Consider the following 13,941-nt stretch of genomic DNA (forward strand, 5'->3'; position numbering starts at 1 on the left):
ACAGCACCCGCGTCCTACCGGGAGGGAGGGCAAGGCCGGGCCGCGGGGCCACGGTGACCCCGCGCTGCCCGGGGCTTACCTCCGCACCCTGGGTCTGTGCTGCCCTATTTGAAGACAAAGCTCTAATGAGGCTTCACTCTGCCTCTGTCTCCAGACCGCACAATTCCCGGGCTCTCAGATAAGAGAGTCAGGAAAATGTTTGGACAATGAAAGCAGCGAGATCATTAAGGGGAACAAATTCTGCAGAAGAAGGCGGCCTTCCCTGGAGACGCACAATTCCTGCTGCGTCCCGACAGCCTGCCTTCCTTCGCCTAACGGCGGCAACCCCTTACCCAAAAGCAAAGCAAGAGCAGGGGAAACTTGACCTCAAATCGATTCCAGATCTGGGTAGGGGAGGGGAGATCGAGGGCAGAAAGCCCAAAGCCACTGGGGGCGCCTGGGTGGCTCAGCTGGGTAAGCGTCCCACTCTTGATTTCGGCTCAGGTCATGATCTCGGGGTTCGTGGGTTCGAGCACCGGGCTGGGCTCTGTGCTGACAGTGTGGAGCCCGCTTGGGATTCTCTCTCCTCGTTCTGCCCCTCCCCTGCTCGCCGTCTCCCTCTCGAAATAAATACACTTAAAAAGAAAGAAACCCGACAGCCCTTAAAAAGCACAATAGAGGGGCGCCTGGGTGGCTCAGTCAGTTAAAGCATCCGACTTCAGCTCAGGTCATGATCTCACAGTCCGTGAGTTCGAGCCCCGCGTCGGGCTCTGGGCTGATGGCTCGGAGCCTGGAGCCTGCTTCAGATTCTGTGCGTCCCTCTCTCTCTCCCCCCTCCTCCGCTCATGCTCTATCTCTCTCTGTCTCAAAAATAAACATTTAAAAAAAAGCACAATAGACAGAGAATACACTCACAGTGTGCCAATACCACAAGGGCAGTCCTGCGATTGGATTCTGTGTGCACACAGGCAACAGCTCGGACAAAACGTCAACAACCAAGAACAGCTGATTCGTTATATGGTTGGAGCACGGCTTAACTTTTTTCCAGTCTGGTTTCCATCAACGTTGCTTGCACCACAAATAATTTCTAAAATGCCATTAAGGTGCCTTGGTGACAAGGGGACGCCAATTATGAATTCCTGCACCTCCGGAACGAGGCTGCGCCAGGGGCGCCGAGCCCCAGCCTGCGGAACGGAGCCTTGCACTCGATTTGTTTATTTTGCCTGGAAAAAAAGGCAGGTTTGATTTAAAGAGACAAGACATTTTTAAGTGAGCATCACATACCTATGTTTTATTCCAAGGGCACAGCCCGTTTATACGGGATTTGCTCACGTGGCCTCTGAGCTGCACGTACTCACTGCTGGGCGGCTTTCAGACGCTGACCGACGGACTCGATGTCCCTAGTGTCACCATCATCACTGCCCTGGGCTGACCTGTGCCTCTGCAGGGCCCTCCCACACGCCCCACTCTGGTACCCAGAGAGCCACGAAACAGTGACTGTCACCGGTGCCCCAGCAAAGCGGGCTTGACCGCTGCTCCCCAGGCCCAGTGCCCTGTGTCCCGAGGGGAGGGGCCGGGAGTCTTCACCACTCCCCCGTGTGTAGACCAGTCCCAGTCAGTCCTGGCGCTCCGTGCTCTTACCGACGAATGCGTGGGGACCCCGGGGTGATGCCCTGTACACAGGGTCCTCCCCCACCCTCCGGTTGACCAACCCCGGGGGCCCATGGCTCTGAGAAAGAAAGCACAGGGGTTTCCCCTTCTGGATGTTGCTGCACATGTGACGTCTGGGGCTCCGAGCTGGAGGGAGGAGAGCGGAGCCCGCAGGGTTTCGGGAAGAATACGTGTGCCCCTGGATTAGGAGCACGGAAGCCCTCGTCACGTGGCCTTGTTGCCCACGCCAGCTCGAATTCCGTCTGTGTTGGGCCCTGCTTGGTGTCTAGATCTCACCTCTGGCCTCCCTCTGGGCAGGGCAGAGGAACCCAGGTGCCAGTGAAAGCAGGCAGGCAAGACACGACCCTAGAGACGATCCTACCCCGTTATCCCCAGTCGTCCGCACGACCATCCTGCCCACTCACACGCACGCTCCCAGCACCTCAAGTTCCAACGGCAAGAGACGTGAGACAGGCTTCTCGCAACACTGACGAGGAAGCGAGATTCTCGGAGGAAAAGGAACTTGCCAAGTAGTATTCGGACAGGCGGAAGTCCATCAGCGGGTATCCAGCCAGAAATCCAAATTCTCGGCAAACTTCTCCCCCGGGGTCACCTCCCCACCACTGCCCCAAGCAGAATCGGTCATCCTTGATCATTGCCACCCATACACGCTGTGCCCACCTTTACCGCAAACAGTCCCTATGACGTGGCAGGGACACTGGTCCCCAGTAGAATGTACACTTTTCTGCTGACGTGGAACTGACACATGACACCATGTTAGTTTCAGGCGTACAACCGAACCATCCGGTATTTGTATATACGGCGAAACGATCACCACGGTGTTTGGTCAACACCCATCACCATACGTAGCTACAGAACTTGTTCCCTGCGACGAGAACGTTTTTAAGATCCACTTTCTCAGCAACTTTCAAATATGCAACATAGTATTGTTAACTACGGTCACCATGCTGTATGCTACGTCCCGGGACTTAGTTATCTTATAACGACAAGCTTGTACCTTCTGACCACCTTCACCCATTTCGCCCATGCCCGCCCCCTGCCTCTGGCCACCACCTGTCTGTCCTCTGTATCTGTGAGCTTGTATCTACGGTTTGTTTGTTTGTTGGTTTGTTTGTTTGTTTTAAATTCCACATTTAGGGTCGGCTTTAGCTCAAGCGGTTACTTCACATGTGGTTCCTAAATTCCACATCTATTCCACTCATATTTGAGTTCAGTTTTTTTGTTTTTGTGTGGCGTTGTTTTTAGATTCCACCCATGAGTGAGATCATATGGCATCTGTCTCACATCGTCTTCATCCATTCAGCTGTCAGTCAGTGTTCAGGTTCTTTCCATGTCTTGTGTATTGTAAATGATGTTTCTGTGAACATTGGGGGGGGGCAGATATCTTTTTGAGTTACTATTTTTGCCTTCTTCAGATAAGTACACAACAGGGCAACTGCTGGGTCGTAGGGTAGTTCTATTTCACCCTATTTCTATTTCTGAATATTTCTGAATACTAGAACTATTTCTAGTTCTATTTCTGAGGAGCCTCCACACTGTCTTCCAGAGCGGCTGCACCAGTGCGCATGCCCAGCAACAGCGCAAGAGGGTTCCCTTCTCTCCACATTCTGGCCAACACTTGTTTCTTGTGTTTTTGATTCTAGCCGTTCTGACAAATGGGAGGTGGTAACTCTTTGTAGTTCTGACGTGTATTTCTCTGATGATGAGTGGTGTTGGGCGTCTTCTCACGTGTCGGTTGGCCTCTGGATGTCTGCTTTGGAGAAGTGTCTGTTCCAGGCCTCCGTCCATTTTTTAGTTGGATTGTTTGGGGTTTCGTTTTGCTATCGAGTTGTACGAGCTCTTTATGTATTTTGGAGACTAACCCCTTATCAGATACGTGATTTGCAAATATCTTCTCTCATTCCATAAACTGCCTTTTCGTTTTGTTGATGCAGAAGCTGCTTGGTTTGAGGTGGTCCCACTGAGTTATCTTTACTTTTGTTGTCTTTGCTTTTGGTGTCAAATCAAGTCAAATAAATCATCACCAAGACCAATGTCAAGGAGCTCTGCCACTGATGTTCTCTCCTGAGAGTTTTACGGCTTCGGGTCTCACATTCAAGTCTTTGATCCATTTTTACTTTATTTTTGTGTAGGGTATATGTATGGTGTTTTCTTTCCTTGTGGCATCCTTGTCTGGTTTGGGTATAAAGACAAGGTTGGCCTGGGAAATTACTTTGGAAGAGTTTTCTCTCCTCTTCTATTTTTGGAAGAGTCTGAGAAGAGTTGGTATTAACTCTTCTGGAGGTAGAGGGGAAAGTCCAAGAGGTCTGGAGCACGAGAAGGATTTGTGGCATCGCTGCAGCCTTTATAGACAAAGGGGCCACAAGTCGGGGGACAGGGGAAGCTTCTAGAAGCTGAGAACTCCAGCGAACAGTCAGCAGGCAAGCAGGACCTCAGTCATACAACCACTCAGGACTGAATTCTGCCAGCAACCCCAAGAGCCTGGGAGTGGACTTACGGCCAGAACCTCCAGGTCAGAGCACAGGCCGCAGGCACCGAGATTTCCGCCAGACGAGCGGCTGACCTTGCCTGGGTTTCAAACTATGAGCCCGTCAGATGACGAACGGAGACGAAGCGTTGCTTCAAGCTGCTAAGTTCGTGCTGATTTGTTATCCAGCCAGGGAAGGCGAATGCAGGGGGCTCGTGGCTGGATTTCGCAGCTGGAGGCGGACAGGGAGGGGGTTTGCTCAGCAAATGATCAGAGCAAACCGATTTCAATTCTGATGTCAACCTACTCGGAAACAACTGGCTTCCAGGCAGTTAGCAGAAGGGACTTGGGGACATTTGATCCTGGGGGGACAGGAATCCAACCTCAGCTGGCGTGGTTATCAGGTATATGCGCTGTCGTGAGGCCAAGTTCAGGGTAAAGTAAACATGTTGTTGAGCAGGGACGCCCGCGAAGAGCCACCAACATGGCAGGGACAGAGAGCTCCTGTTCCTTCTGGATCTTAACCTTCCGGCCGCAGGAGGAGGGAAAGGACCAGAGCACACAGTCAGTGAGGAGAACGAGGAACTCGACCCCCGCCCCACCCCACCCCGCAGACCGTGCAGCCTAGTAACCTCTGTAATTCACACGTCAAGACGCCGCAGACTGGCACGGCCAGCGGCTCGGGCCATGGGCACCACGTCCATCCGGGGCCACAACCCGCCCCAGGCACCTCCGGTCCTGCAGCCCCCCGTCTGCGGTCAGAGCTGACCAGCGAAGGAGGCCACCTTTCCGTCTCCTCTCACTCACTTCTTGGGGAAGGTGAGAACACAGCACGACCCTGGCATGAAGCGAGAAGGTTGAGGACGGAAGGTTCCGTCCGCTGGGGACACCGGAGAAACCTCAGACACGCAGGGTGAAAGTCCACGGAGAAGCAGAGAGGAACCAAGCGGCTCGTGGCCACGGGGACCCCCACCTGTGCCGTCATGTCTAGTGTTCCACTCACATGGCGGGCCCACCCGGGCAACCGGAAGGCTCCCCTGGGCTCTTCTCAGGGCCCGGACAACGGCCTTCTGACTCAGGGAGGTGTCTGGGTTCTTCCGGAAAGCCTGTGACTGTGACGAGCAGACTCAAAAGCAGCTCTTGCGAAGAGCCGTCCGAATTCCATCTCCCCCCAAAGACTCGTTTCTGGGGTGCGCTCGACTGCAGACCCGTCCATGGGCTCCGGCAGCCTGCGCCCTCTTCCTGGCTTCTCTGGGCTCTGCCCGATGACTCCTGAGTGCGGCGGCCCCGGGGTGAGCCCAGCGCGCACTCGAGGAGAGGAAGTCAGCAGGGAACGCTCACCTTGTGACGCACAGATGGTGAGCCCCTCGCTGGAAGCGCACACTTTGAGGGATGAGAATCTCACTCCTGGCCACGTACTGGTCCCTAATTAGCTCACAGGCAATTAGGGCAATTACAGGGGCCGCACCCCGTAAAGGCCGTGTGCCTGGGTTTTCTTTCCCTTGGAAACGTGCACCCAAGTGGCGAACGTCCCTTTCGGCGAAGCCCACGCGTCCCCATCTGTCAACACCGCAGCGGCTCCGGCTGTAGAAATGTCGTGGCCACACGCATTCCTGTCCGCAGCCTTCTCTGTCTGTACTCACTGCCGGCAGGGCCTTGGCTCCACTCCTGGCTCCGTGATGAGGAAGGACAGTCTGACTCAGAGACATGGAGACACTCCTCCGTGGTGTCAGCCGAGGGCCGGGGGTGGGCTGATTCGCAGTCTGTGATAAAGTTCTCAAAGCTGTGAGAATACGTCTATGTTCCGACTCAGGACTCTCACCGCGGGGACGTTTCTAGACAAAGGAAATCATCCTAAATAGTGGAATAGCGTCACGCACGGCCTCAGCCTGGGCCGCGCGGAAAGCCGAGCTGAAATTATGAACATTTATGTGCTAACGCTTGGTGATCGAGGAAGAAGGCGTGGGGAAACAGAGGGATGAGGCAGAGAGGAAAGGGCCGCCATGGCCTGTGGGGGCCTTTGCCGAGCTGGCCACTGCCCGGTATGAAGGAAGACTGACTGCTGGACCTCACGAGACCGCCTCCCACAAGGTCGCCTCGTCCGGCGACCGAGAGTCTGGACCTCCGCCTGCAGGGAGGAAGTGTGCAGGAGGTGGCCCGGGGCTGCGGCCCCCGCTGGCTGGGGGGTCTGCCCCGGGAGGCATCCACTCCTCCCGCTTCCCGGCTGCATGTGTGTGCCCAGAGGGTCCCTGGACGTCACGCCTCGGCTTCACCAGGGGACCCCAGGAGGTGCCCACGTAAGGCTGGAAGGAGTGCATCCAGGGGCAGCTGCCACAGAGTCAGGGGAGGCTAGACTCTGAGCCCGGAGGCCGTGGGGACGGGGACGGGACCCCCGGAGGCCCCGAACAGGCTGGCCTTCACACAGAGGCGTCCAGCTGGGTGTGGGTCCCCACCAGGCGCACAGGCTCTGCGGTCACATCACCTTCGGTGCGTGCGACCTCGCTCTACCGTTCGCCAGGGCACACTCACTCAGTGCCCTGCACTCGCACGCGTGTCAGGTGACGGAAGGGTTCCGAGGTTTGGACGCGACCCTCTGTGCAGCGCGCGTGGCCACCACATGAGCCCGGCAGAACCGGGGCCCCCTCGCCTGGAATAATGACAAAGTGAAGACAACAGAGGTCGGCAGAGGGGCGGTTTAGTCCCGGGGCGGCCAGTTCGTGGGTCTCTGCGTGTCCTTGAGGAGTTACGCCGAGGTTGAAGAAAGAACACAACACGAGACAAAGCTGGCGGACGGTGCGGAGCCCTCACGACTCACCACCTGCAAACGCTCGGGGCGTTCGTCCGCACGCGGGAGCGATTCGGGGGGAAAAGGTCTGCCGACACCGCTCAGTCACTCCAGGCAACGCTGGCCTCTTCTCCTCCGTCGGCGGACCTCCAGATGCGTTCGGAGTACAGCGAGCCCACCCCCGATCTCCACTTGTTTCAACCTTCTCCGAGTCCCCGACCGCCCTGGCGCCTGGAGAAGGCCGCGTGATCCGCTTTCAGACCAGATGACCTAATGGGAATTCTGCCGTGTGCAGTCCAGGCAAGCGGTGCCTTCCTGATGGAAACAGGAGGGACCCGGCAGGCACCGCCCCTCTCCCTTTCTCTCCACCTGGGATGTAGATGCGAAGTCTGGGACCACCGCAGCCACCCTCTGAGCATGAGGTGACCAGCACGAGGGAAGGGTCGAGAAAGGCAGTCCTGTCTCTTTGAGCCACTGAAGCCACATCAAAAACTACGTTCAGTCTCTGTATAGAGACTTGTTTAAAGACTTGTTTACTTGTTTAAAACTCTGTGGTCAGGTTCTCTGTTGCTTGTGACCAAACACACACCAACTCATCTAGGATGTGGTGCTAATCAGCTTACGTTCCTACGTCAGTGGCTTTTTACGCTAGAGGTCAAGGCCCGTTTGTATTTCCTACTTACAAGTAAGTTAACTGAGCCTAAGTGACTTCTCCAAACCAGAGTTCATACCCAGTCTTGATCCTGGAGCCCTTTTCAGCACTTCAAGAGCAAAGAGTGTGCAGAGTACGAGGAGACTGTCACGCAGAGAAAGGGGCTCCAAGCCATGAGGCTGGGGAGACGGGTCGAGTCCGGGGGCTGGACGGTGTTGTTGTGCCATGCCAGGGGTTCCGCTTTCTTGTGTCGGTGGGAGAGAGCGGCCGTGTGGGGAGACCGACGCTTTGGCAGAATTCGCTGCCACACGCCCAAGGCCCCATGAGTGGTACAGCTCAGTAGGTGTTGAATGAAGGAAGGAACCAATGAGCAAACAGAGCTAGAGGCAAAATGACCATTTCGGAGATTTTCCTGCAATATCTATTCCACGAGAGAGACAGGAGGGTATGAACTATGGGGATGCCTCTAGGACTGGGGAGGAGGGAGCGAATTCAAGAGCGATTCGGAAAACACAGGGCCGCAATCGTCACATGGCCACCAGCCGGTCCTCTCAAAAGGATGCTTTTCCCGGGCCATTCGGCTGAGCACGGTCCCCGGCCTACAGAAAACATGCTCCCGCTCATCGCCTCGTGTTCACTGCCCTTCATTACCCTCTAGCTCAACGTCTTGTCCAGAGCAAGTATCCATCCAGCGCCACGGAAGGGAAGTGCAGGTTAATTAATGGGCTAATATGCATACCATCTAGTCTCTTACAAGTGTCTCTGTCTACATTACTTACCCGTTTGGATCTCCCCTCGTCTGCTCATTATTGTTCCCCAACAACCACGTGAACCACGTCTCGCAGACGAAGAAGCCAAGGTTCACAGAGACCAGTCATTACGCTGACCCTTTGGTCAGACCCGCCCCACCTGCTGTCCCTGCTGCTCAAGACCCATCCACCGCTGCAACTCGGCCGGCTCGTTCCCGGCCCTAAGGTCATGGTCAGCTCACTGCGCTCAGGGCCCCTGGATGGAGCACGCCCAGTACCCACCGGGCTCTGTCCAGACCTCAGATAACTCACGATCAAACCCCACACCCAGACGAGTCTCCCAGCAAGAAAACTGAAGTCATCACTCTTCACCCAGAACTGGGTTTATAGGTTTTCATCCCACACAGACGGATCATAACACTCTGGTCAAATATGAAACTTCTGGAAGCTCTTCAACGGACAAAGATGATTCTAAATCTCTCACAAATCTCCTCATGATTATTGTCGCAAATAGCTCCCTCCGGCTGGAATGCAGGTCAGTATCTGGAGTTTCTGACTCCAATGCATCCTTCAAAACTCTGCACTAAGCCTACCTCCTCCAGGAAGCCCTCTGGAGTACAGTGGGCTTGCTGCCCATCAAAGACTCATGCCTTCTTTCTGTAGGTTTCGGCCGTGTTTGGAGAAAGTCGGCCTGGCCAGCAACTGTGTTTACGACCCTCTAGGGCCTAGATGGGGCCACGGGACTGGTCCTAACCAGTGAAATACAAGGGAAAGAAATGAGTGCCACCCCACATCTCCCTATTCCCCCATGGGCTGTGGAGATGCGAGAAGGCACAACGTGTTGAAGATGCAGGGCCTTTATTGGTCTCCAAACCAATAAAGCAGAACTTGTCCGTCTCCTCACTGCCTCATGCCAACTCCTTTTCCCACAGCCAAGGGCACCTGCGATTGGCTTAAATGAGTAAGAACTCTTTCGTAACGTCAAGTCCTTGAAAGCTTGGATTTTGTCATCGTCACTGCCGTGGTTACAGCCCACGGTATCGTAATGAATATACCCTTCAAACCCCTTTGCACCGTCTAACGCCCTCTTCTAGAAGCTGCATCACAAGGAGATCCAGGCCTGCTCTTGTCACGTTGTAAGTGACACAGTTATTCACGTGTCCGTCTTTCCTCCCAGCTTACACCTGGGGTCTCCCCTGACTCTATCTCCAGCTACTGGCCCAGAGTGGTTAGTCATGAGTGTTTGCGGAATTAACTTTTGGATTAATAGGTTGAGTTCCGTAATGTTTACCAGTTTCCGAAGTGCCTCCCCCTTATTCGATTTCAGTTTTTGTCCCCACTTATTCAACATACATTTGTACAGAATTATTTCGCCCTCTGAGCAGGGAGACGCGGTAATGCAATTCTTAGTATCCTGCTTTTACCAGAAGAAAAACCAAAACCAAACACGTTGGAGGCTCCGAGAGGCTAAGCTGTCAGTGTGGCCTGCGGGGTGCGGGCCGGGTGTCTGGGAGTCGGTAACGACGGTCTCCAGCTTATCTCCACGTGGGCGTGCGCAGTCGAGGTGCCCTAGTTAATGACCCGCCTTCTGAGGGAGCGACGCTTTCTGCTTTCTGCTCTTGGAGACATTATTAGGAGATTTCACTGCCTGCCATGCACGGACGCGCACCTGACCTGACCGGACGGTGAAGGGTGCAGGGTGGAGACGCGCACCTGACCTGACCCGAGGATGAAGGCTCCAGGCACAGAGACGCGGAGCCAAGACCCACGGAGACGGACAGCTGGCGCTCTGGAGCGCCACACTTCAAGTCTGTCCTATCAGCAGGCTCCTTATCATGTAAGATAAAAATTCGCTGGTCCCTCCGCTACAATTACACCCTTACTCCCTCGATTTCCCTCACTCTAGTGGCTCTCTTACTGTTACTCTCTGGACCACAACTAATCAATACGTTGGTATCTTTTGTCACCTCCAGGCTACAGGCCATCAATTTCCATCTGGTCCTCAACCAAGGATATCAACCATCAGATGCCTACAGCTCTTTCCCTTTCGGTCCTCAACCAAGGGTATCAACCATCAGATGCCTACAGCTCTTTCCCTTTCGGTCCTCAACCAAGGGTATCAACCATCAGATGCCTACAGCTCTTTCCCTTTCGGTCCTCAACCAAGGGTATCAACCATCAGATGCCTACAGCTCTTTCCCTTTCGGAAGCCCCTGAACGGACATGGCCAGCTGCCATCGCCTTATCTCCTCGATAGTCGGCAAGTGATGGGCGCCCGAAATCCCCACAACACCCCCTGACAGCATGAAGAAGCCAGAGTGGTCATCGCCCCAATTACCGATGATTTGGGGTCCAATCACTTGGCAGGGGCGGGGGGATGTTAGGCAGTTAGGCGTGAGCGGGGAGGGGTAAAGCAGGTGCCGGCCACCCCGAGGGTTAACGGCCACACCTTCAGAGCCACCTCTACGGGTGGCAGAACAGCAAAGGCTTAGCCACAGAGCGGGCTCAAGAGCCACAAGGGGACTTGTGAGAGCTCAGAATGCGCACAAAGGTGCACCTTGCCCTCAAGGTCACAGCAAAGGGTCGTTAGAAACTCACAAATATGCAACACATAAATAAATACAATTATAACAGAAGGCTTCACAGGTAGGCACATGCTTAGAAGCCAAAATGTTATATAACCACCAGCTGTCAATCTAACATGCCCCTCAAAGCCAAGTTTACACGTGCAGAAAGCAGCTTAAAAGGATGCGGCAGGACCTTCACAGGGCCATTGCCTCTCTTGCTTCAGCAGTGACCCGCTTTCCCTCTTGAAAGTGCCCTGTACTTACCTACTCGGTCAACTCTCCCTCCCCATTCTGGGCTCCGGTCTCGAATTCTTCGGTGCATCTGGGACAGAACTGAGTGGACGTCATGTTTCCTTGCATCCGAACACATCCCAAACAACGCACTGCCAGGGTCCGTCAGCAAGCGAGTCTGGCTGAATATAACAGAAAACTAAAGTAAGAGAAGCATAAACAAGAGGTGAGTTCATTTCTCTTCTGTAACAACAAGTCTAGAGCTAGGTGATCTCTGACACTGGTTTGGTGGCTCAAGGACATCAGGACCAGGGGCTCTGAAATGATCTTCATTTTTCCCTCACATTTGCAAGATGAATGCTTCAGCTCCAGCCATCACATCCGAGTTCTGAGAATTAGGAAGGGCCAGAAGGAGGAAGGCAAGGTATCTATATCAGGAAAGTAAAACCCTCTCAATAAGCCTCAGCAAGTTTTTCTTTGACAAATATTGGCTTCAAGAATGGTACAAAATAATAATCTTTGATCTAGGCACAATGCCATTCTCAACAACACTGGGGTTCCGTTAGTAAGAGAAAGAGAAAGGATGGCTACAGCGTAGAAACACAGCAGTTTCCACCCTGTCACCCTGTAATGTTCAGACTAGATTCCTGCTGAAACAGCGGCAATCCGAATCCTTAACTGGGACACCCAGAACACACACAAAGTTAGCAAGTGGGGGGCAAAAGGTACCGCACACCATAAACAGTCAAACAAAGAAGAAATTCTGACAAAGGAGACAGGAACGAGGGATCGGGACCATAAAGATCAGAGTTTACACAGTGACCCGACCATGGACCACAAGGAGATTCTGACCAGGGGACGGTGCTTTGCCCCAGCCCAGGAGCTGTTCGGGCACAAGCCAGCTGCAAGCACGGTTAGTCCAAGGTTTTCTGAGACGGCAGCAGAGGACTTGTCTGCGTGCACGGGCACGGTGCAGAAAGGAGGCTCCAAAAGGACCATTTAAATAACGTTACTGTCCTGGTCAAGAGCTTTGCTGGCCTGGTTCCAGATGAAAATGGAGCTCAAGCACGCACCGTCCCATTCTCCTGACTTTCGAATACGCTACTACATAAAGACACGAGAAAGATAGGAAATCTATCAGTGGATGGCAGGTGCCACCAAATACTAGGTTTACGTGAGTTACGTAGAACGCACCTGGTTTAGGGGAAATTTCCAATCGTCCCCTAATTGGCAGGCGGATCCGAAGAGAAGGTTCACCTGGGAGCAGGTGCGAAGTGTCCCCAGCGGAGTGCAAACACCTCACCGGCAACAGCAGGTTTAAAGACAAGCGGGGTTGGGAGAGACGTGCACTTGCTCCCACAGATTGCTCACGGGCGTGCCCCTGCGCTGGGCACACAGCCGGCGTCTGTATGTCTCGTCTCCAGCCTTTCCACGGAACTAACCGGGTATTAGGGAGAGCTGAGCTGTGGCTGCAGCGGGCTCTGATGCCCGAATCAAGGGAGGGTCGTCTGCCGCTCAATGAGACGCCCCAACCAACACAGAGAAGATGTTCCCTGCAGCATGACTGTGCTCGCCTCTCCACCACCAACTAGAAGTCCATGGACTGACGAACGGATAAAGAAGATGTGGTTTAAGTACACAACAGAATACTACTTGGCAACGAGGAAGAATGAAATCTGGCCATTTGCAGCAACGTGGATGGAACTGGAGGGTATTATGCTGAGTGAGATAAGTCAGGCAGAGAAAGACACATACCATATGTTTTCACTCGTATGTGGAACTTGAGAAACTTAACAGAAGACCACGGGGGAGGGGAAGGGGAAAAAATAATTACAGAGAGGGAAGGAGGGAGGCAAACCATAAGAGACTCTTAAATAAAGAGAACAAACTGAGGGCTGATGGCGGCGGGGAGAGGGGAAGATGGGTGGTGGGCATGGAGGAGGGCACCTGCCGGGATGAGCACTGGGTGTTGTATGTTAGTGATGAATCTGGGGGACCTACCCCCAAAGCCAAGAGCACACTGTATACACTGTATGTTAGCTAACTTGACGATAAATCACATTAAAAAAATAGAACTCTAGAGTGAAAAACACCACCTCTCAACCTGCAGCAGCAAGGCCGGCGTGGATAGTCAGAAGGGAGAGGTCCGCACACTCCTAAGAAGGAGAGAGGTCTCAGAGCTCGGAACACATTTCGGAGCCTGCGCTCGGTGGGTGAGGTGGGGGTGGGGGTGGGTGAGCTAGGGCATCACCAGCTAACACCCACCACGCACGCGGCCGTGGTGCCCGGCTGGTGCTGAGACCCTACCAGGGGCAGGGAAAAGCCATCGTTCAGCCCACCGGGGGGGATCGTACTGAAAATCTGCCTGTGGCTGTAACTCCCTTCCCCCCGACCCCTCCCCGGTAAACAGACATCTAATCTAACAAGACAAACTACTATAAAAAAATTAGTTTTTGTCCTCTTTTTCTAAAGGTAAAAGATTTGAAAAGGATCCACATAGTTTTTAACGGCTTAAAACTCAATAATGGCAAGTCAGTTACCTCTCTCTGCCCACCTGAGAAAGCAAAGAGTCTCTGAACATTTGGAAAGATCAAGGCATCAAGACAAAAGGAATATATTAATATTTATCACTTTGAATGTCCACGGCCTAAGTGCACCAAGTAAAAAAATATTGTCAGGGTGGATCAAAAAACAGGACCCAGCTCTGTGTTCTCTACAAGAAACCCCCTTCATGGAGAGAGAGACACGTATCAATTTAAGGTAAACGGATGGGGGAAACATACTACGTTAACACTAATGAAAAGAAAACAAGGGTAGCTATATCAATAAAGCAGAGCAGA

At 53.6% G+C, this 13,941-nt stretch overlaps 1 protein-coding gene across 1 annotated transcript in view; it reads right to left on the minus strand.

Annotated features, from left to right (window-relative positions):
* Nucleotides 1-13,941, minus strand: part of LOC107179252 — a 37,601-nt gene that overhangs the window by 4,169 nt on the left and 19,491 nt on the right. The window contains exon 2 of the mRNA XM_042987758.1: nucleotides 11,135-11,279. Within this exon, the coding sequence (XP_042843692.1) occupies nucleotides 11,135-11,279 (145 nt within the window). The remainder of the gene's footprint in view (nucleotides 1-11,134; nucleotides 11,280-13,941) is intronic.

This window comes from Panthera tigris, chromosome B3 (genome assembly GCF_018350195.1).
Source record: "Panthera tigris isolate Pti1 chromosome B3, P.tigris_Pti1_mat1.1, whole genome shotgun sequence".
NCBI lineage: Eukaryota > Metazoa > Chordata > Mammalia > Carnivora > Felidae > Panthera > Panthera tigris.